At 47.8% G+C, this 20671-nt stretch overlaps 1 protein-coding gene across 1 annotated transcript in view; it reads left to right on the top strand.

The window, feature by feature from the left end:
- The window catches only part of LOC146299804 (AT-rich interactive domain-containing protein 1B-like), a 129587-nt gene that overhangs the window by 93259 nt on the left and 15657 nt on the right, over window positions 1-20671 (top strand). Inside the window, exons 6-9 of the mRNA XM_084676204.1 lie at window positions 5445-5516; window positions 8772-8951; window positions 15264-15579; window positions 16732-16872. Coding sequence (XP_084532330.1) covers window positions 5445-5516; window positions 8772-8951; window positions 15264-15579; window positions 16732-16872 — 709 coding nt within the window. The remainder of the gene's footprint in view (window positions 1-5444; window positions 5517-8771; window positions 8952-15263; window positions 15580-16731; window positions 16873-20671) is intronic.

Genomic DNA, 20671 nt, shown 5'->3' with positions numbered 1-20671 from the left:
GAGGAGCGCAGGCCTGACGGGTCTGGCACAGACTCACCTCTGGGGTCTCTCCACTCCTCTCCATCCCTCTCCATCCCTCTCCATCCCTCTCCCTCCTCTCCACTCCTCTCCATCCCTCTCCATCCCTCTCCACTCCTCTCCACTCCTCTCGTCCATCACATTTGTTTTATATCACAACAGTGACTTGCTACTTTTAATATAAGGGGATGTATTATGGTAATTAAGATCTAGGAGCTCATTCTGCATCACTGGCAATGGACAGTGTCCTTCTGGACCTGAGAAGTCTGCCGGCAGTCTTACACCAAGTTTAGGGGTCAAATATCGTCCTTCGTACAAGCCAACGGGACCAGCAGATACAGTAGGCGGACATTTTGTCTTGGGAGCTGAACTGTCTGTGCCGCCGGTAGAGCTCAGAGGCAGAACCCGAAAGCCTGCTGCTCCAACTGAGATACTTCCAGCAGGGACACTGGTGACTTTGGATGTGGGCGTGTACAGTATGCCTGTTCTGGTCTGTGTTTTTGTTTATCTGAGAGGGAACACTGTGTTGCTTTAGTTTCCTGCCCCCCCCCCCCCCCCCTCCCTCCCTGAGAGGCTGTGTGCGTGGGACAGTGCCTCCGGTTGTCCTTGTCCCCCTCACATCCTCACTGTCTTTCTCTCATTCTCTCCCTTTCTATTCCTCTCTCCCTCTTTTTCTGTGGAGCGAACGTCGAGCATAGCACTGTAGCCCACCTCCCTCTGAGGGAGCATACCAACTATCGCATCGTTCTCTTGTCCTCTAAAACCTTTCAACGCTTACAACCTCTTTCTTACTCTCTGAATCACACTCTGATTTAGACTTTTTCTGGTTATTTTCTCTCCCTTTCTCTCTTTATTTCTCTCTCACTTTTTTTCTTTTTCCACCCCTCTTCCTCCTTACTTCACCTCCTAATGGTTTCTACAGTACATAACTCAAAGGGTTCCCTGCAGCCCTATTTGTGGACAGACTTGGTCCACAGAGTTTGTGGAGAGAAAATGTTAGCTTGCTGCGTTAGCTTGCTGCGTTCGCCGTTTAGAGAAATCCCATTCTGTGCCGTCGTCCAACTGGAACTCAAAGCACACTGCACAATTATTTTCTCCTTCAGCATGGCACACCGGTTACACAGACACTAACCCCCCTTTCTCTCTCCATTTCTCTCCCACTCTTTCTCTGTTTTAGCTTAAGCTGCACTTTTACTTACAGTGGAGCATGGGGCTCAGCGCTAGCTGAGGTAATGAGGTTTATGGGAGAGCATTTACTCTCTGCAGCTAGTCTCCCTGTCCCCTACAGGGACTGTTAACTGGCATTAGCCTTGGGTTGGAAAATCATTGACTTGTACTCATTGAGATCTGAACCACCATTACTGCAACCTGCTGTTTACCGCCTTTCCCCCAAAGACACTGCAGCGCTAATGTTACCTTGCCGGAGTGCGTGTGTGTGAGAGTGTGTACATTTGTGTGTTGTTTTCATGCTTGTGTGGAACCCTTTCATCGTCCGTGATAGGCTGTTTGTGCTCTGTTAGGGTGTGAGCTGATGTTACATTTGCATGGAATGCTTGCTCAGAGGCTTAATACTGCCAACCCTAAAAAGCAGCAGAATACTGTAGGGCCAAGAGTACTCTTGTATGTCTTTGAACTCTTTAACAGCATTTGCGTTTGAAACCCCTAAAAAAAAAGCTTCAAAGATGAAAACCCGCTCTTCAAAGGTTTTACCGTTGCCCTTGCAATCCTTACAGAGGGAAATTTCTCAAAGTTTATTGCGTTTTACAGCAAGCATTATCTCCAAATGCATGAACTTGGTTGCTTTTGGCCTCTCACTTGGTATCATGAGAAAAAGTTGAAATGACTGCGCACGTTAAATGCCTTTAAATGGAAATTACAATTAATATTTCTGTCCTGAACCACTTCAAAGAGACTTGTTTCATACAGTTCCTTCCTGCCATACTTTGGTACTAATTCAGCAGTCGTCCTCTGCTTCTGAGACTTAACCAAAGGTCACGATTCAGATGAATACTTACTACGTCTGCAGCTGTGTGCAGTTCTGTGTGTTGTGGAAGTACAGAGAGGTCGGCCTCCACCTACTGTGTGACTTTAGTCTCAGAAGTTAATATGCATTTTTCAGTTTGCTCTGCTCTGTGGTGAGGGCCGAACACCAGACAATAAATTTGACTTGTGAAAAATGAATTGATTAAATACACAGGAATGGTCTGCTGCGTAGTCTCTCTGAGGAATGAAGGTCAGAGAGCTTATTTATATATATTAGGCACAGATAAGAGATAAGAATCAACAACTGGTATACAGAGATGACAGACTAATATAAAAGGCAGTCATTGTATGTAATGCCATTTATACAGAAGTCCTCCTGTTACTTTCTTTCTTTCTTTCTTTCTGGTCTCGGCAAATAGGGCACGTACCTACTAGACTGAAATACAAGAATCAGTTTTAATCAATAAAACGAGTTGAAGATAACATGGATATTATAATGTAACACATGGTTAAGGTAGTACAAGGCAGGACTTGATCTACCGATTAAGAGGAATATATGCCAAGTACACAGCAGTGTGTGTGCCCTCTGTGGAGGGGGTGTTGGAGGTGTAATCTGCAGGTCCTGGATGTTAATACAGCAAGGGACCGGAGGGACAGGGGGAAGGGGAGGGGAAGGGGGAGGGAGACGGCCATTGTTGCTCTCTGTCTGATTGGCACAATCGCTAATTGTGTTGCGGGTCACCTCTGAGACTTTCCTCATGATCCCTGACATTGACTCACACACACCTGCTGCTGTTATCTCCAATGGCAACATATTTGAACCCTGTAGTGTACGTGTTTGCCTAGTGGCCTAATGCGGCCCTCCATTGACGGTGAAGGCGCTTGTTTGGGAGAGAGCAGGGCTGTAAAAGGACAGCAGGTGTAACAGACCTCTGGCTCCAGCTGATTTCCAACTCCTTCTCTTTGCATTACAAAACACTGGCCTGTAAACACAAAGAAACTCCTCACCTTGAATGACTGAAATGGGGTCTGAAAACACAAATAAACACCTCACTTTGAATTGCTAACACTGTTAACACCGGGCCTTAAACGTGCCTGGGCTTCCACAGTTGGTTTTATTTGGAGGTAAATATTCAGTGGGACTCATTAAAATGAAGAGGGTGGAGGTGGAGAACACACACAGGCCCAGCGAGGCTGGCAGTAATTGGTAGTGAAGAGATGACAGTGCGCTCGAACGCCGCGTGTGGAGATTGGGAAGGAGGGATGAGCGGTGTGGAGAGAGAGGAATGCTCCAGACTGTTGTCCTTTTTCTCTCGAGCCTGCCATTCCCCGCTCCTGGGCCACCAGAGTCTTTGAGATTCTGCTCTTTGGTCTCTCCTCTACCTGTTTAGAATGATCAGTGGTGGTGTTCCTTCTTCCCCCCTCTCTCTCCCTGTCTCTCCTTTCCCTCTCTCGCTCCTGCTATCTCTCTCGCTCTCTTCAGTAATCCTCTCTGATCCTCATTTACATGGCTATATGGAGAGGGTATTGGAGCATGTGGAGCCCTGTGCTGCCCCCACCAGCACACGCTCACACACTGGCTGCCACCCCCACCAGCCACCCCCACCCCCCCTGCTACCATCAAAACAGGATGTGACAGCATAACCTATGCCTGGTGCTCTCACATGTGTGTCTACCTCCCAACCCACACAGTCACACAAACACGCGCACACACGCCGGCCCCCTTCTCTTCCCTCCGCTGTTCTGCTGGTAGAGACACCAGCGTGAGGGGAAGGATGACCTTGCACCTGGGTCAGGCTCCACGGGTCGGCGCATCTGAAAACGCCGCTAACTCTCCGCCCCTCCAGAAGCATGTGCCGACTGTGGTTAGCCACATTAGCGCTGGAGCCTCAGCGCCCTGCTCCAACCAGGCGGCCCTCCAAGGACTGTTTACGCCCCACCCTTTCATGTTCCTGGACGTGACTTCCTCTGACTCGTGTGGTTGGGCTCCCAGCTGTGCCGCTCCTCTGGTGCCTCCACCCCTCCCCTCTGTCTCCTGCACTGGGTGACACACGCTCTAATCAAATCCCATCTCTCAGAAGCACTGCCACTGCTCCCAGTTGTGTGTGTGTGTGTGTGTGTCAGTGTTTGTGTGTGCACTTAGGCGAGTGTGCTTGTGCTTGTGTGAGTGGGTGGCTGGGGTGGCGGGTGGATGGAAATGTTGTTTATGCAGTTTATGCAAAGCAATTATGTTGACTTAATTGGGTTTGTTTACGTGGAGTGTGCGCCACCTCCAGTCATGTACTTCCCCTCTGCTGTGCGGACAGCTCATCTGAGGCCTCTCAACACACACATGCACGCACACACACAAACTCACGCACGACATAAACACACGCTGCGTGCTGCCGTATGGGATATTATGTGGTGTTTGTTGTTTTGTAAATATATTTACGGTTTGATGTCCCTTTTTAGGCTATTTTCAAAGTTCTCAATCTGCTAATTAAACATTCCCCCACTGAATATGCCCTGCTTTTAAACTAGCTACAAATACAAAGCTACATATTATATTTTTGGGGTGGAATAAATAGCTCTATTTGACTACCCCTCAGTTTCACTAAATGAGCGTGTGTTATCTGTCTGGTCAAATAAATACACACTTCTGTATGTTACGTTGTTTTCCAGCACTTCTAACAATATGTGTGAATATAGTGTATTACACTACATTTGACATTGTATTCATTTAGCAGACGCCTTTATCCAAAGCAAAGTATAAATAGTGCATGAGTACAGTGGAAGGTCAAGGATCAGAAGTGTATACAGAGTCAAGGAACAGTTATAATTGACTCGACACATTGCAATGTAACCACATCTCAGCTACAAGGCGCACAAAAGAAGGATACTACAGAGCCACATCTCAGTTGCTTGAATGCAGTGCAGTATTAACATCTCAATTCCTCAACTACATTCCTGCAATGACGTCTCGTGTGCAGCAGTGCCCAGTGCAGTGCAATACCTGTGTGTGTGTGTGTGTGTGTGTGTGTGTGTGTGTGTGTGTGTATGTGTGTGTATGTGTGTGTGTGTGTGTGTGTGTGTGTGTGTGTGTTATTCTTCTGGGTCAGTTAGGAGGACAGAAATGAAAGACTTGTGTGGAAGTGAACACTCAACAAAAAGGCCCTTCAGCCACACTTGTATAAACAACAATTCATGTCATTTTATTTCAATTTCCAAAGATGAATGTTTCCAGGGTGAATATTAATACATTTTTCCATGTGACCTCGCCATGGTTTTGAATTCAATTTAGAAAAAGAAAAACATTTATTTTGTCATTTGAATTCATAAAGAGTGCTTTTGTCACAAACTATCAATGTATAAGTTTGTCCATGGCACCTGGGATATTGTATTAAACCCCACCCCTTGTACAGAGCATGTCTCACAGTATTGTGTCTCCCTGTGTTTCCTCTCAGGGTCCCAGATGGCCCCCCAGACCCCTGGCAGCGTGACTGAGGGCCCCCAGTCCCCCATGCCTCAGGAGAGAGGTATGGGTGACCAATCTCTCTCAACACTCTATTCTCTATGTGTGTGCGTGTGTTTGTACTGTATGTTTGTGTGTGCACATTCATTTGTGTTTGTACCTCTGTGCATGTTATGTTCATGTGTGGTTTGCAAGTGTATGTGTGTGTTCTCAAATTTCAGCTGAGCCCGAGGTTAAAACCCACCTGTGTGTTCTGGGCTAGGCTCTGGCAGAGAGTGAAGGGACCAGGGGACATCTGACTGAGCTCTAAGCCTCTTAGTCCAAGCCTACCCTTTGTGTGTGTGTGTGTGTGTGTGTGTATCTCTTTGTGTGAGGTGGGAGAGAATTAGCACTCCATCTAACTGATCTTGGCTTTGTTCCGTCTATGCACCTAGGGAACTGGCAGACAAAACCAGGATGTGACATCATAGCTGGTGGTACAGCGTGTGCCTGGGGGTCTTACCAGGGGTTGGCAGAGTGTTCTGGAAAAAAAACTGTTGTATTTCACACCCGCTCTTTTAAAGGAGTTACAGTGAGCTTCACTGTGTTGTCCAGACTAAATGTATGAAGTGATTGATGTGAAACGGCTCACCAGGTATGAACACCTCCCACAGGTTCTCAAGGATCCAGTTCCCCTTCAGGGCTTCTGTGGTCAACCAAGGTCATGGGAAACCGCCTACGGTTCAACCAATGTGGTTGAACTTTAACGGTCACAGTCCGTTGGACACAGTTCCACCAACGCCAACTGTTTTGTGTGGAAAAAAAAGCTTCAATACATTGCCCATACTTACACTTACACCTTAATAATAATTTTATTTGGAATGATCCCTATGTAAAGAAAATGACATTGCATTACCCATGTAGCATTACAAAAGGCAAAGGACCAGGATGTAGGGTGGCATAAACAAGATGACTGTAATGCCCCTTGACAGCTCACCAAGCACCAGTTAACATCTGGAGAGGGGTGGGGGGAGAGAGAGGGAGGGGAGGGGAGAGAGGTGTGGGGGTAGAGAGTGGGAGGGGAGAGAGAGAGGGGTGGGGAGAGAAAGGTAGGGGAGAGAGAGGGAGGGGAGAGAGAGAGGGGTGGGGGGACTGAGTGGGAGGGGAGAGAGAGAGGGGTGGGGGGAGAGAGTGGGAGGGGGTACTTAAAACCTGAAATAAACATGGTTTCAGTACTCAATTTTTTATGTTGTGGCTCAGGCTGACCCAGTGGTTAACAGGGGGACGCTACTTTAGAATATTATGATTAATTCCACATCATTCAAGTGCCAACTCTAAGAGCATCTCCCATTTCCATAAATCCCACTGCCCCAGCTTGCTCCCCCCACCCCCCCGACACGGTTGCTTCTTGTTGTCCTACTAAGAGCCTACCTCGCTTCGCCAGTCAGGCGACAGCAACAGAAGAGAGAGAGAGTTAGTGAGAGAAATACTTGAATGCGTTATTTGCTTTTAGCACTGTCTGCACTATGTTCTTCTCTCTCCATCCATTTTCCAGGCAATTTAAAATGCGGTATTACACTGTGTTTTTTTTCTGAATCCCCTTAACTTAATGGAAGCAAAACATTACAATAATGTCCCCCCTCCTTAAACCCCCTTGCTCGCAGCCTAAGCACTTTCAGGCCCCATCGCTCTCTCTCTGTCTCACACACTTTCTGTGTTTTTCTTTCTCCAGTCTCTCCCCTCTCTCATTCTGTCTTTCTGTCTCTCTCTTTTTATCCATGTTCCTCCCCTCATTGCTTCTGTTGTTCTCTTTCTTTCACTGACTCCATCCTCCCTCTAGTCTTTGCTAGACATTTCCTTCAATTTCTCCCTCCATCTCTGAGAACAGCAGCAGAATTGAAAAAGGTGAAAAGAGAGTCAAGTGTTTGCCCAGTCCTCCCAGTGCAGGTTGATGAGCCACACACACCACACACACCACACACCCCACACACCAGACATTTGTGCTGGAGTCTTGCACATGGTCTCAATACATGGATAACTATCAGGGTCACGGGCTGCTGCAGAGTCATGCGAGGATGATCCATTTAAAGCTAATCTGGAATATTAGACATCCCTCCCTTCTCTCTCTCTCTCTCTCTCTCTCTCTCTCTCTCTCTCTCTCTCTCTCTCTCTCTCTATCTCTCTCTCTTTCTCCCTGTCTTTCCCCTGCTCTCTCTATCTCTCTCTCTCTCTCTCTCTCTCTCTCTCTCTCTCTCTCTCTCTCTCTCTCTCTCTCTCTCGCCTTCTCACTTATTTCTCGATTTCCTGTGAGTGGCTGGAGAGCAGACGACCTTTCCCCATTCCAGCTAGATTGGAGACCTTTTCATTCCCGTGTGCTCGGCAGGTTTGGGGCTGTAATGGAATGGGCCATGGTCGTCATAGTAAAGCCTGTGGAGGATCACTTCAAATGTCAATTTGAATGGTGGAGGGAAGCTGAGCACGGGGGCTTTTTTCATGTATTGAGAGCTCACGGTTTCTGTAACAGCTTAGAATTACACAGCAGTCATGCTGAAATTGCTGTCTTATTCCTCCAAGTGCAGTATTACAGTATGTGTTTTCTGGGTACTCACCCTCTCTCTCTCTCTCACTTGCTCTCTTGCTTTCTCTCTCCCTTTCTCTCCCTTTCTCTCTCTCTGTCTCTCTCTCTCTCTCTCTCTCTTGCTTTCCCTCTCGCTGTCACTCTCTCTATCTCTCTCACACACACACACACATACGCACTCAGACATGCTAGCGGCACACATTCTACACACATACACTAACACACACAAATAGAAACGTGGACACATTTCTCAGAGAGATCTATTCAATTAGTTCATCACAATGCAAGTATTTCCATAAAACTGTACTGTGCAGTACTACAGAATGTGTTTTTGTATGTGTGCGCTCGCACCTTCATGACTGTGTGTGTATGTGAGCGCAGTGTGTTTGTGTGTGTGTGTCACTCTCACCAACTTGTCTGTGTTGACAGTGTATAGGATATCAGCCCTTACCTAGACAGTACCCTGCAGATCTGTATCTATGAGAAATTGTAGCTTGTGTTTCCTAAAGGATTAAAGGGTTCTTAAAACCACCTGTTGATATGTCCCTACTAAAAGTAATACTAATACTCTCTCAGAGCATCAGAGAGTTATGCCCTACTTTACATTTACACATTTAAATTTAGTCATTTAGCAGGCGCTCTTATCCAGAGTGTTTTACAGTAAGTACAGGGACATTCTCCCCGAGGCAAGTAGGGTGCACTGTAGCTTGTTTACTGATTTAACTTCTTTATAAAGCTGTGGGTGCGTGTGTGTGTTTCCAGGGTTTGTGGCCAATATGCAGAGGAACCAGTCTACGCCCCAATTCCCTCCACCTCAATCGGGACCCTCCATGTCCCCCCACCCCTCTCCAGGGGGGCAAATGTACCCCGGGATGGGCCCCTACCCCCAGGGCAGCTCCACTGGTCCTTACGGGCCCCAGGGAGCACAGTACGGACCCCCAGGTAAGAGTCTGTCTGCCTTGCCTGTCTGTCTGTCTTCTTGCCTGTCTGCTTCTCTGTCTACATTTCTGTCTGTCTGTCTGTCTGTTTTTCTGTCTGTCTGTATCTATGACCTGAACCTTTGTCATTGGAGTGTATGACTTTTAGGATGAAATATTTTATTCTATTTCTCTATCATGTTTTATCTCTTTGTCTCTCTCTCTCCCTCTCTCTCTCTCTCTCTCTCTCTCTTTCTCTCTCTGAGTTGTTCCTGTCCTGTCTGTGTCTGGATTAAGGCCTGGGTTTGAGGGGTTGTCTGAATATTCATGAAGCACTTGAACTCTCCATGCTCCTCTTGCCTCTTTTTCATTATTGGATTACAGAAAGATTGACATGGCGCAATGATAAAGCGTGTGGCTGTCTGAGCCGAATAGTGATGCTCCAATCCTATTACCGGGGTCACTGTTTTAACATTGGCTTTCGAAAAGGCCTGGCAAGGCTAAACAGGACCATAACTTCATTAAAGTCAAACAGTAGGCTATGTCTGTGTTGCTCTGCTCTGACCTGGGCTGCACTAAAGCCAAAATATATCAAGCCACTTCGAGCCAGTACAGCACTAGTTTTGTCAGTGATCATTTTATGGCCGTAGTATAATTCACACTATTCCTGTCATGTAAGGATGATGGTTTATGACTGTTGTAACACTCAGGGGCCTACTTTGAGCTTTGTCTTGGACTGCAAACTTTTATGATTTGAGACCCTCCATAGACATAGTGATGTACTTTATTGACTTTTTTTATATTTTGTCTCAGAAATGTCCCTTTTGTTTTCTTACAAAGCATCTAAAGTAGGCTACTCCAGCTAGCTTAAGTAGCTAGCGGACTAGCTAGCTTTCGCTGCCCATTGATCTTTTGTATTATTGTCTAATACTAGTGTAATATATGATGGTAGTTTATCTAGATTCACCATCAAAAGATGGCATGTATTTTTCATTTTGTTGTTGTTAAGATGCACACTTAGATTTAATCGTGCATGAACTCTTTAATGTCCACTTAGCCTGTAAACTGTCTATATACTCTTAAAAATGAAGAAATTCTATTTTCACAACCTACCAGCCCATTTCAGGACCGTCTGGGAAAAATGGTTGTCGCCCTCCTCAATTAAGATAGCTTTCAGTGCTGAGTGTTTGGTAGCACAGCTTATAAAATCAGCCCCCATAAGTTTCCATCTGTTCTTGTATTTCTTTTCCTCTGGCCATGCACCAAAGGAGATGTTATGGTATTGTTAATGTGTGTTTGAACGTGTCACAGTGATGAATGCACTGCCCGTGTGTGTTTTGGTAATATTGTTGAGGCCCTCCCATTTGTTAATGTTGATTAATAGCCCCTAATGCATTTGGTATTTGGTCTCTTTCTCTCTCCCTCTCCACCCACTCATAACTGTGAATGTGACTGCACTGGGATGACAGCCAGTGTAGACTACGACTCGCTACCAGGATGAGAAACGGTGTGAAGGCAGATGAGCGTGAAAACTCTCACCGATGACAGGAGAGAGGTTCTTAGCTGTGTCAGGGAGAAAACACCAAAAAATCCCCAACCCTCTGCCCTCAAATCCACACTCGCACACGCACTCACACACACACTCACACCCGCACTCACACACGCATGCACATCCACTCCATGGCGCGCACACTGTGCAGCATACACACTGAAGGCTACATGTATATTTCTGTCTCACAGACAGATAGACAGACAGACAGACAGACAGACACTCACTCCCACAAACACGGCAACCATACACTACACACACACACACACAAGCTCTAATTATACATTACACACACACACTTGCACTATGCATTGCATTACACTACACACTCCCCCCCCCCTCCCCCCCCGCTGAGGAACATGTGTGTTGGAGTGAGTCCACGCCCCCCCTGGGTGCAGGGGCACGTCTCTCGCGGCAGGCTCTGGTTCTGAGAGGCGCTGGGTCAGGACGGGCCAGGCCGGGGTGAACAGACCAGACAGCTGCTTCTCATTGTTCTTAATGATGGTTCCATCTGCTTCCCGTCTCCCCTTGTGCCAGCAAATTACCAACCCATTAAACCAACACGGAAGCGCACTCCAAGTTCCTCATCCCTGCAGTACGCGGTGTTGTTCTTGGCCTGTCTGGGTTGCGCTCCAAGATCCGAGCCCAAGGCGCTGAATGCCAACACACTAGTGAGGTGCACGATGTGCTCTCTCTCTCTCTCTCTCTCTCTCTCTCTCTCTCTCTCTCTCTCTCTCTCTCTCTCTCTCTCTCTCTCTCTGCATCGCGTCTCACACACACTGACACCTCGCGCTTGTACTTCAGTGAAGAGCATGAAATCCTGTCTCTCGTTTCCCTGTGCAACTTCAAGGACTACACTGTTGTTCTTTTATCCAGGGAGCGAGGATATTGCTGTGTGCCGCACTGTCCCCCAGTTGTGCTGAGGCATGTCCCCCAGACTCTAGTTAGGAACACATGCTGCTGAGGCTTGGGGTGCAACCGTTGCAATTTTCAACAACAAAACGTTTTGACCGCACTTTGAACTCTCTTTCTAGTCAGGCACTCGTAACTCCATAGACACAACAGTTCCATGTTGATAGTAGCCTTAACTAAAGAGCTTCAATGGTGGCTTTATCACGGTCATATATTAAGAATATTCGTCATCCTTATAATTAAGACTGTAGATGATTGTAGTGATTGGAAAGAGGAATCCACTAGAGAAGTGTCAGAGAGTGCTGTTCTTCTCTCTCTCTCTCTCTCTCTCTCTCTCTCTCTCTCTCTCTCTCTCTCTCTTTCTCCCTCTCTCTGTCTCTCTCTCTCTCCCTCTCTCTCTCTCTCTCCCTCTCTCTCTCTCTCTCTCTCTCTCTCTCTCTCTTTTCTCTTCCTCCCTCTCTCTCTCTCTCTCCCTCTCTCTCTCTTTTCTCTCCCTCTCTCTCTCTCTCTCTCCCTCTCTCCCTCTCTCCCTCTCTCTCTCTCTCTCTTTCCCTCTCTCTCTGCTCCCTGGTGGATGACCCCCTCACCAGCAGTAGTAATGGCCTTGCTTTGGACAGCAGTTTCTTGCCCCTGCGTGGCTCCGCGACAACGGTGTAATAAGCTTTAAGGAGGAATCAATCCCAGAGTGCCCCCAGGCAGAGTGGATGTTTTTTGGGGGAATAGGAGAGTGTGGAGTATGGAGCCCCGGGGCGCTGCTGGGCATGCTGCTCCACAGGCCTCCTGCGGAGGCAGATGCTGAGGTGGCTTGGGGAGGACCTGGGGCCTCAGGCCCTGGGAGGGTGTGAGAGAGAAGAAGGGAAAGAGAGATGGAGGGATGGAGAGGAGGAAGAGAGGAACCAGGGACCAGAATTCAACGACATCTCCAGAGTAAATTATACAAAGAAAGTGGAGGGCGAGGTGTCACGTTCTGAAAGAACACTCATCCTTTCCTGAAACACGTTACCCTCTCCTGTTTACTGTTGTTCAGAAACGTGTACAAATCCAAGGCCAGATGTTCTCAAAGGCCTCTACATCTGTAGCACAGAGCTATATCATTTGTGTTACATTCCCTACTAAATGGAGTCCACATATTCGCGGGACATCACAACACTGAGGTACACAGGTTTTTTTTGTTCTTCTTCTACCAAAGCCAGGGATGGGCGTGTCAGCTGTCTGCAGCAGCCAGTCTGCTGAGGAAGCAAAGTTGCTAATCTGCTCGGTCACACTCCCTCTCTTCCTGCGGGAAAGCGGGGATTAAACACAGCGCGGGAAACGGCGTTGTCGAAATGCGTGACCAGGCCTGGAATTTCCATGTAATTGGTAATGCAGTGCAGTTCTGCCTTCGCCTCACTCGGTTGGATATAAATACTACACCTCCCAGAGGCACCGGCTCAGGAAGTAGGTCCAGGCCTCCAGGACGAGGAGCGATAGATGAGAAATGACATCCTACCCTTCTCCCTGTGCGGTGTGCACATCTCTGCAGATGGAAAAGAGAAGTGGATGAAGATGACAATCAGGTGTTTTAGCACTACAGGGAAAAGCCCTGATTCAGGAGCAACGGGCTGTTCAGAGTGGTTGTACACAGTGCTTTAGAACTTAGAAGTCTGACCTCTCTATGCTGCTGGAGGTCTGCACTCAGAATCACCACTAATCTCCCTTGGGGCACTCTGGCACTGCACCTGCCAATCTACAAGAAAAAAAACCCACTCTCACACACTCGAGAGGGAAATCTTACAGTGAAGCCGAAAATTGGCATGTGTCTTTCATCGTGTTCTCAAAATGTCTTTTATCCCTCCGCCCACATAAGCTTGTCTCCTCGCCTGTGTAAGCTCCAGTGTCAGATGCCAATAGCCTGTTTGAATGGCTCTGTCAATGAAGCATGTTAACATTTGATGGCGCGCCCCTCTGGTCACATCTGGTGTGTTGAAACCACCCTCCGCCAGTCCCCGGCTCTCATGGAAACTTCACAGGCGCGTTCGTCTCCTGGCCTTCTGAGGGACATCTGAGAGCACAAGATGGGAAAAACCTTCTTTGTGTCCAAATGAGACACAAACAACTCCCCAGGAGCTCTGTGGGCTTCGGCCGAGTCACAAGAGCCCAGCCAAGAAGCACCGAGAGTCAGGAGAGAGTCAGGAGAGAGTCAGGCCGGACCACTGAGAACACATGGCACCTGGCCAGGACCCGGGTGACTTGAGCCGACAGCTGGCCAGAGAGGGATGAGAAAGGCCGCTGACTTTGGCATTTCCAGCTGCAGCGCATCCAATGGGGCGGAGCGGGAGAAGACCACATGGTCGATTTCCCATGACTGTCCATCGCGTTGCAGAGAATTGGCGAGTGTTTAGAGAGAAAGGGGAATGCTGTGTTAGTGTCTCTCCTCGTAACTGATGTGCGCTCGCACACAAGCTTAGACGGGGGTATTGGTAGAAGCTTGCATGCAAGCACCCACGCAAGCACGCACACACAGACACACACACACACCCACGCAAGCACGCACACACAGACACACACACATTTTTTTCCCCTTACTCGTGTGCTTTCATATTATTCTCATGCGTCCCCTCCATCTCTGAATGTCTCCTATTTGGCAAGTCACAGACGAGGCCCAAACCCCCTTGACAGGTGTCAACAGTGCTCCCAATCACCACAGACTCCCCAGATATCAAGGTTCTTACATCTAGGTCCTGTAGTAGATTTCATCACAATTTCTGTACAAATTCAACCGAAGCAGTCAAGTTTCATGGGAAAGACTTTTATTTTGATTTAATTTAAATCCCATCTCCTGGGGAGTTTTTTTTTTCCCCTGTTGGACTCGCAGGCTTATGTCATGTGAAATGTCTTTCCACTGGAGCAGCTTGCGGATACCGAAAGTCATTTCCATTTTTGGAGTCAGTTCCTCGCGCGGAATATTGTCATTCAACTTTCTCCCATTCAGAGATGGAAAACCCTTCAGGTTTAAAGGGACTTGATCCCCTTTTCCAGACATATTCTCAAAGGATTAGACTGGGAGCCCCAACTAAAGCACCCTTAATCAAATCAAAATAAATAGCCCCATTCACAAAAGGGATGCCACATTTTCCATTTCAATTTTTCAGGGATTTGTCCTGGGAGGAGAATCGCTATGGAAAGGGCCACATCCCTGCTGTGATGTGCGTGTGTGTGTGTGTCCGTGTGTATGTGCATGCTTGCACATGTATGTGTGTTTGGTAGGAGAGAGAGAAATAGAGACTGTTCTCCTGTACTAGCTGGTGGTGAAGTTGAGGCTGTTTGGAGCCACAGTGGAGGGGCTTAAGTGTGCCTTAGGATGGCTTGCAGCCTCATGGCTCTGTGGCACTCTGGGGCAGGGAGAAAGCATTTACTCCAGATTAGAATGGCTCCCAAGTGTTTCAGAAACTCAGCCCTAAGCCCTGCAATTGTTCCCATGCCCATTCAGCAGCGCTCTCCTGCGCTAACTGCTCAGAAACAGCATCCAATGTCACAGACAACAGCTTCAGTGAAACCCCGCAGTCTCGGTTTGCTTTTATTATAATCATTGCTGCATTACAGCAATTCCACCTTCCTTTACCTCAGTGGACTCAGTGTGCATTCGATAAACAGTTTCCTCTGATGTCATTGTGGCCTCTCACATGGAGACAGTCTAGTTTCTTTGTGATACTGTATCAGTGTAAAGTGATACTGTACCAGTGTAAAGTGATACTGTACCAGTGTAAAGTGATACTGTATCAGTGTAAAGTGATACTGTATCCTTTAGCACCACCATCAGCTTTTGTGTATTGTCGAAGTGAAAAAGAACCTGTCTTAAACAAATTTCTTCTTGCTGTTGATGTCTTGCTCTCACAGGTAACTACCCGCGACCCCCCAACTATGGTGGCACCCCCAGTGCCAACTACAGCGTCCCAGGGCCTGGCATGACCAACAGCCTGGGAATGAACGCCAGCAGCCCCATGCACGGCCAGGGACCCGGGCAGCCCATGCCCATGGGCCGCAGCCCTGGGGCAGGGAGCCGGACGTACCCCAACATGGCTCCCAGCTCCCCCAGCATGCCTCAGACAGCCGGACCAGGAATGGGGCCTCCTCCACTGGGCAACGCCAACCGCAAGGCCCAGGAGGCAGCGGCCGGCGTCATGCAGGCTGCAGCTAACTCTTCACAGAGCAGGTGTGTGGGACCGCCAGCCCGGTATTTCTTGTTTTACTTCATCATGTTGTGAATGAGATGACTGTAAACATGTGTCTCACTCTTAGGTGGATAGCTACGATATTGGGTTTGTGTGTGTTCTTGCATCTATCTGCATATAACATTGAGCCTTTGTACTGTATGTCAGCTTTCAGAGTGACATTGACAGAAAAGGAAGATTAATTTAGCAGGAGACCAAATATATGAATCCAATCAGGTTCTTGCACAAAAGGCCTCCTCTTTTGAGGAGGATATATTTTTATCTTCTCTTGAAATAGTCAGCTAAAATTATCAAGCATGTTGCGTCTGCCATTGAAGTCACTTCAGAGGCTCTTTGCTTTTACTGAGCGTGCTCACACCTCTCACTGTCCATCGGTGTGTGTCAGTCTGTGGGAAGAGGAAGAACATGTTTCTGAGCTGAGACCTTCTCCTATTGGGCTCCTCTTTGGGAGGAACTGGGCTGAACTGAAACGTTTGTATTGAGTACTACAGTGGCACGTGAATGCCATGTTTTCATATAAATGTTCTGAAAGTCTTCGCTTTTGACACATTGTCAAACCAAAAGAACATCCGTATTTTCTCGTAGGAGAGAATTGGCGCAAATATGCATGATCATTTTTGACCTTGATGCATTGTAACCTTATTTTTACTTTATTTAAGTAATAACCAAATCATACTGCACTATTTTCACAATCATGTGGAATGTGTTTCTCCTGAAAGGTTTGGAAAGAAGATGCATTAGAATACACTGAGGAGGCAATCACACAAAGATTATTTTGGAGTCTGTGTATCTCCCTGTGCTTTTAACTCCATTATGGGATGTGTGTTCCATTGTGTTTGGGCATTGTTACATGTGAGTGCTAGTTAGACTTCAAGGCTAAAGCTGTTATGAGCAGTGGAACTGTGTGGGTAATAAACTTCAGCTGAACTCTGGGGGGGGGAGTGGAAATACGTCCACCTATACTAGAGGGATGCTCATGCAACCAATCAGGGTTAGAACAAACATTTTGTTTACTGTGGCGACACATTATAATTCCATAAGGAATTGTTTCCATTTTGTTACAGAGTAAGTCCCAAGAAGACATCAACCTCTTATCTTTTCAATTCATTTTGACCCATTGTTTTTGTCTGCAGTAGGCCACCATATGCCAGGTCTTCACCCCACCTCCACACCCCACCAGGACCTACTCATCGCCCCATCCCCACATCCATCCCCACCCCTCCTCTCCAACCCCTCCATCCAGCGTACAACCACCCTCCCTTCCAGCTCTATGGGTAGGTCAAACCAGACCTTGAACGACTCTAGCAACCTAGCATCTATGGCTAAAGGCCAACAATTGTACATAGCTTTATGACAGATTCTCAACGTGCTTTTCTTCATGGGCTCATCTGATGCATAGCCTTACATATACTTAAACCCTTGATACCTCCATCGTCCCACCATCATCATCATCATCCCCTTCATCATCCCCATCATCATCCCTCATCATGTCCCATTCATGACCATTAGGAATCAAGGCTGGTCCCAATGACCTGTTAACGAGGCTGTGAATCAGCCACGGTTGCTGCGTGGCGGGCATCCTGGTTGGCATTTGGAGGCTGGCGTGGCGCGGTGTGCCTGACGCTGTGTGATTAATGGGTGGCGCGAGACCCAGGCTGCAGAGACACTATGTAAATGATGAAGGAGCATTTAAGAGATGGCTCCACTGTCAATAAGAAGTGGCACAACATGATGCACACTGCTGTGCCAAATCCTGCCGCCTGTCAGTCTGCCTCTTCCTTCCTCGCTGCCTCTCCTCTTCACAGGCAGGCAGCCTCTCCACCTCTCTCCTCCAGACAGAATCCAGGCCGACAGGGAAGACAGAGGTTTATCTTGCCTATCTTGCCGGCCTGTTTACCCCGTATTCCATAATGCCTCCCTCTTTCGTTGCATGCCTCTCTGAGTCTCTCTCCCTCTGCCTGTCTGAGTCTCTCTCCCTCTGCCTCTCTGAGTCTCTCTCCCTCTGCCTGTCTGAGTCTCTCTCCCTCTGCCTGTCTGAGTCTCTCTCCCTCTGCCTGTCTGATGCTCTCTCCCTCTGCCTGTCTGAGTCTCTCCCCCTCTGCCTGTCTGAGTCTCTCTCCCACTGCCTGTCTGAGTCTCTCTCCCTCTGCCTGTCTGAGTCTCTCTCCCTCTGCCTGTCTGAGTCTCTCTCCCTCTGCCTGTCTGAGTCTCTCCCCCTCTGCCTGTCTGAGTCTCTCTCCCACTGCCTGTCTGAGTCTCTCTCCCACTGCCTGTCTGAGTCTCTCTCCCTCTGCCTGTCTGAGTCTCTCTCCCTCTGCCTGTCTGAGTCTCTCTCCCACTGCCTGTCTGAGTCTCTCTCCCACTCTGTTTTTGTTATTCCGTCTTCCGAAACTTGTGTTTGTTTTCGACCTCTCGGTAAACAAAGTGTTTAAACAGCTGAGGGAGATTAGGAGGAAATTGGTCGCAAACGGACAAAGAGTCTTCAACCTGCGTTTACGCTTTCATCAAGGCGATTGCGATCTCTGAGCTACTTGATGAAACATTTAAAGTAGTTTTGTCTGAAAACAAGTGATCAGTAGCTGTCTCGTCGTGGGTTTGGTCTTGGCCCTGGTTCTGCCACAAGGACCTAAGCACAACCAGTTCAGGCCGGTGAGGGTGGTCATATCATCAGCTTTCATCTCTTTCCTCTCTCCAGAGATTGATTAGCTGTCATCCAGAAGATCTCCTCTCCATCTCCTTTTTTTTTACTCTTCTCTTACCCTCTCACTACAGTGCACCAGAAGTCCCTCTCTCTCTTGACCCAACCTTCACCCTGTCCTGGGTTTCCCTCCTCCTCTCTCCTGTCTCTCCCTGCTCTCTCCTCCTCTCCTGAGCAGTCTGCTTGGTGGCGCAGGGTCTCTCTGGCTCCCAGACCTCTCCAGCTTCATTACCCTGAGTGAAGAGAATGCCAAAGGAGCAGAGCAAGGCCACTTATGATACCCCTCCTTTGGCAGAAGGGAGAGGCTGTGATTAAATCTTGATAAGTGTGATGTGAGTGTTTCTTCTCAGTCCTCCGAGAGCCTCAGTCTGAACGACTGGAATTGTAATCAATATCCTGTCTTCGTTAGCAAATCACAAACTTAGCGTTTCTAGGTGCAATTGGTGGTTGTCAAGGAAAAACAATTGTTTTGTTAGTCTTAATTACTGCATAGATAATGTACAAAGGTTTGGTTTTGGATTGGGGGCACTGTTTGATGCTTTACAGATAATTGGGGAGTATTACAAACTAAGTTGGTGTGTGGGATGTTGAAAGATGTCGGCTTCCAGAGAGGGGAGTCGGGAACAAAGGCCTTGTTCTGGCTTAGGCTCCTGATGAGAGAATTGGCTTTTTAAAATGACGTTTGGTGCTGCAGGCGACAAGGAAATATTCCTGGAGCTACCGAAAAAACAGGGCTTGTCGAGAAATAAGCACTTGGTGAAATGCGGGCTTCAAAAAAACACCCAAATCAAAGAGGAGAGGAAAGGGCGCTCAAGGCCAAATCCTCTGCAAAAAAAAGAAAATAAATTCTGACCTCCTTAGTAAGTAAATTTACTAAATAAATAAGAGGCGCTTGAATGTAAGGAATCCACGGTGCCCCTGGCATTGTGGCTCCTGGCCTTGGCAACAGCGGGGAGCAGTAGGCTTTAATAAACGGGCAGAATAAAACCGCTTCTCTCTCTTCTTCATCCTCCCTTCTTCTGTCTCAGTCTGTTTGATGTGTGGAGGGGGGGGGGGGTTCAGGATTTAATATGTTAAAAGCTGTCCTTTCATTTGCCTGTTTTATTTTGGGTTTGTCTCTGTTCTTGGCGGTTGAGTCAGGCAGCAGGCTCTGGAGCTGAGATGGAGGAGAAGGCTGCCTCAGAGAGCAGATTGTGCCCATATATAATTCATGCCCTCCAACCGACTACGCCATCCAATTCACCCTCTACCCACCCTTTCTATCTCTCTCTCCATCTCTCTTTCTCACTGTGTGTGTCTCTCTCTCTGTGTCTCTCTCTCTGCCTCTCTCTCTCACACACACACCGTCAGGGTGATAGAGCTGGGTATTGGTCTTCAGGGGTTTAGTAGCCTTACGTCTTGCCTGTGTGAGTATGGCTGTGATGTGCCGGTGTGTCGTTGGCGTGAGAAAAGGGGCCAAACAGACACTCACAGCACCAGTGTCAGAGCCTGTGTGCAGCTGTCCGGCTGTCTGGCACCCGGTAACCATGGCAGCCCCTGGCACCCCCCTCTCCACCTCTTTTTCTCTCTCTCTTCGGGCGGAGACTGGCCTCCTCCAATGTCCTTCACACATGTGGGCAGAATACTAAGGGCACCAGGAGCGCCCAGCGAGGGCTGGAGGAGGGGAGACTGGCACCATCGGAGGGAGGGAAGGAAGGAAAGAATGAAGGGAATAAAAGAGCAAGAGGATCAGGCTAGTGTCACTCATTTCCATAGAACTGTGATTACAAATCTGTTTGTCTTTGAGGGAGCGATTAGAAAGAGAAGAAAGCGTGCATTTTTCTCCCGAGATTTCAAAAGCCTCTGATTTTACTAGCACTGCATGGGATAATCACTCATAATTGTTGTTGAGCAAAAAAAAAAAAAGGCCTCAGTGATTTTTTTGTGTTTCTCTGCCTGTCTGAAATAACAAAATGTACGACTGATCCAGTCTGAGCACCAATTCAATTGAAAACAACATCTCCGGGAATTGATTTGTAACTTTTTAGAGACCCATCCAGCAGAAGTAGCAAGATCCTTCTCAGAATGTTCATGATCATGTCCCCCATAGCTCTGGCTCTATCTCCAGGCCACCCCTGACTACACATGAGAGAGAGAGAAAGAGAGATAGAGAGAGAGAGATAGAGAGAGAGAGAGAGAGAGAGAGAGAGAGAGAGAGAGAGAGAGAGAGAGAGAGAGAGAGACAGAGAGAGAGAGACAGAGAGGAAAAGTGTGTGTGAGAGGCAGTGAGATTGAAAGTGGTGTCTGAAAGGACTCTTGCTGTGCAGAGGATGTGCGTCCCCCATCCCCCCCGCACCATCCCCTAGCTCTGCTCATACTACTGTGAGTACCTACCC

The sequence above is a fragment of the Hypomesus nipponensis genome, chromosome 3 (genome assembly GCF_054491055.1).
Source record: "Hypomesus nipponensis isolate SF chromosome 3, ASM5449105v1, whole genome shotgun sequence".
Taxonomy (NCBI): domain Eukaryota; kingdom Metazoa; phylum Chordata; class Actinopteri; order Osmeriformes; family Osmeridae; genus Hypomesus; species Hypomesus nipponensis.
Note: the sequence above shows the minus strand (reverse complement) of the source record. Positions and strands in the feature narration are given on the sequence as shown.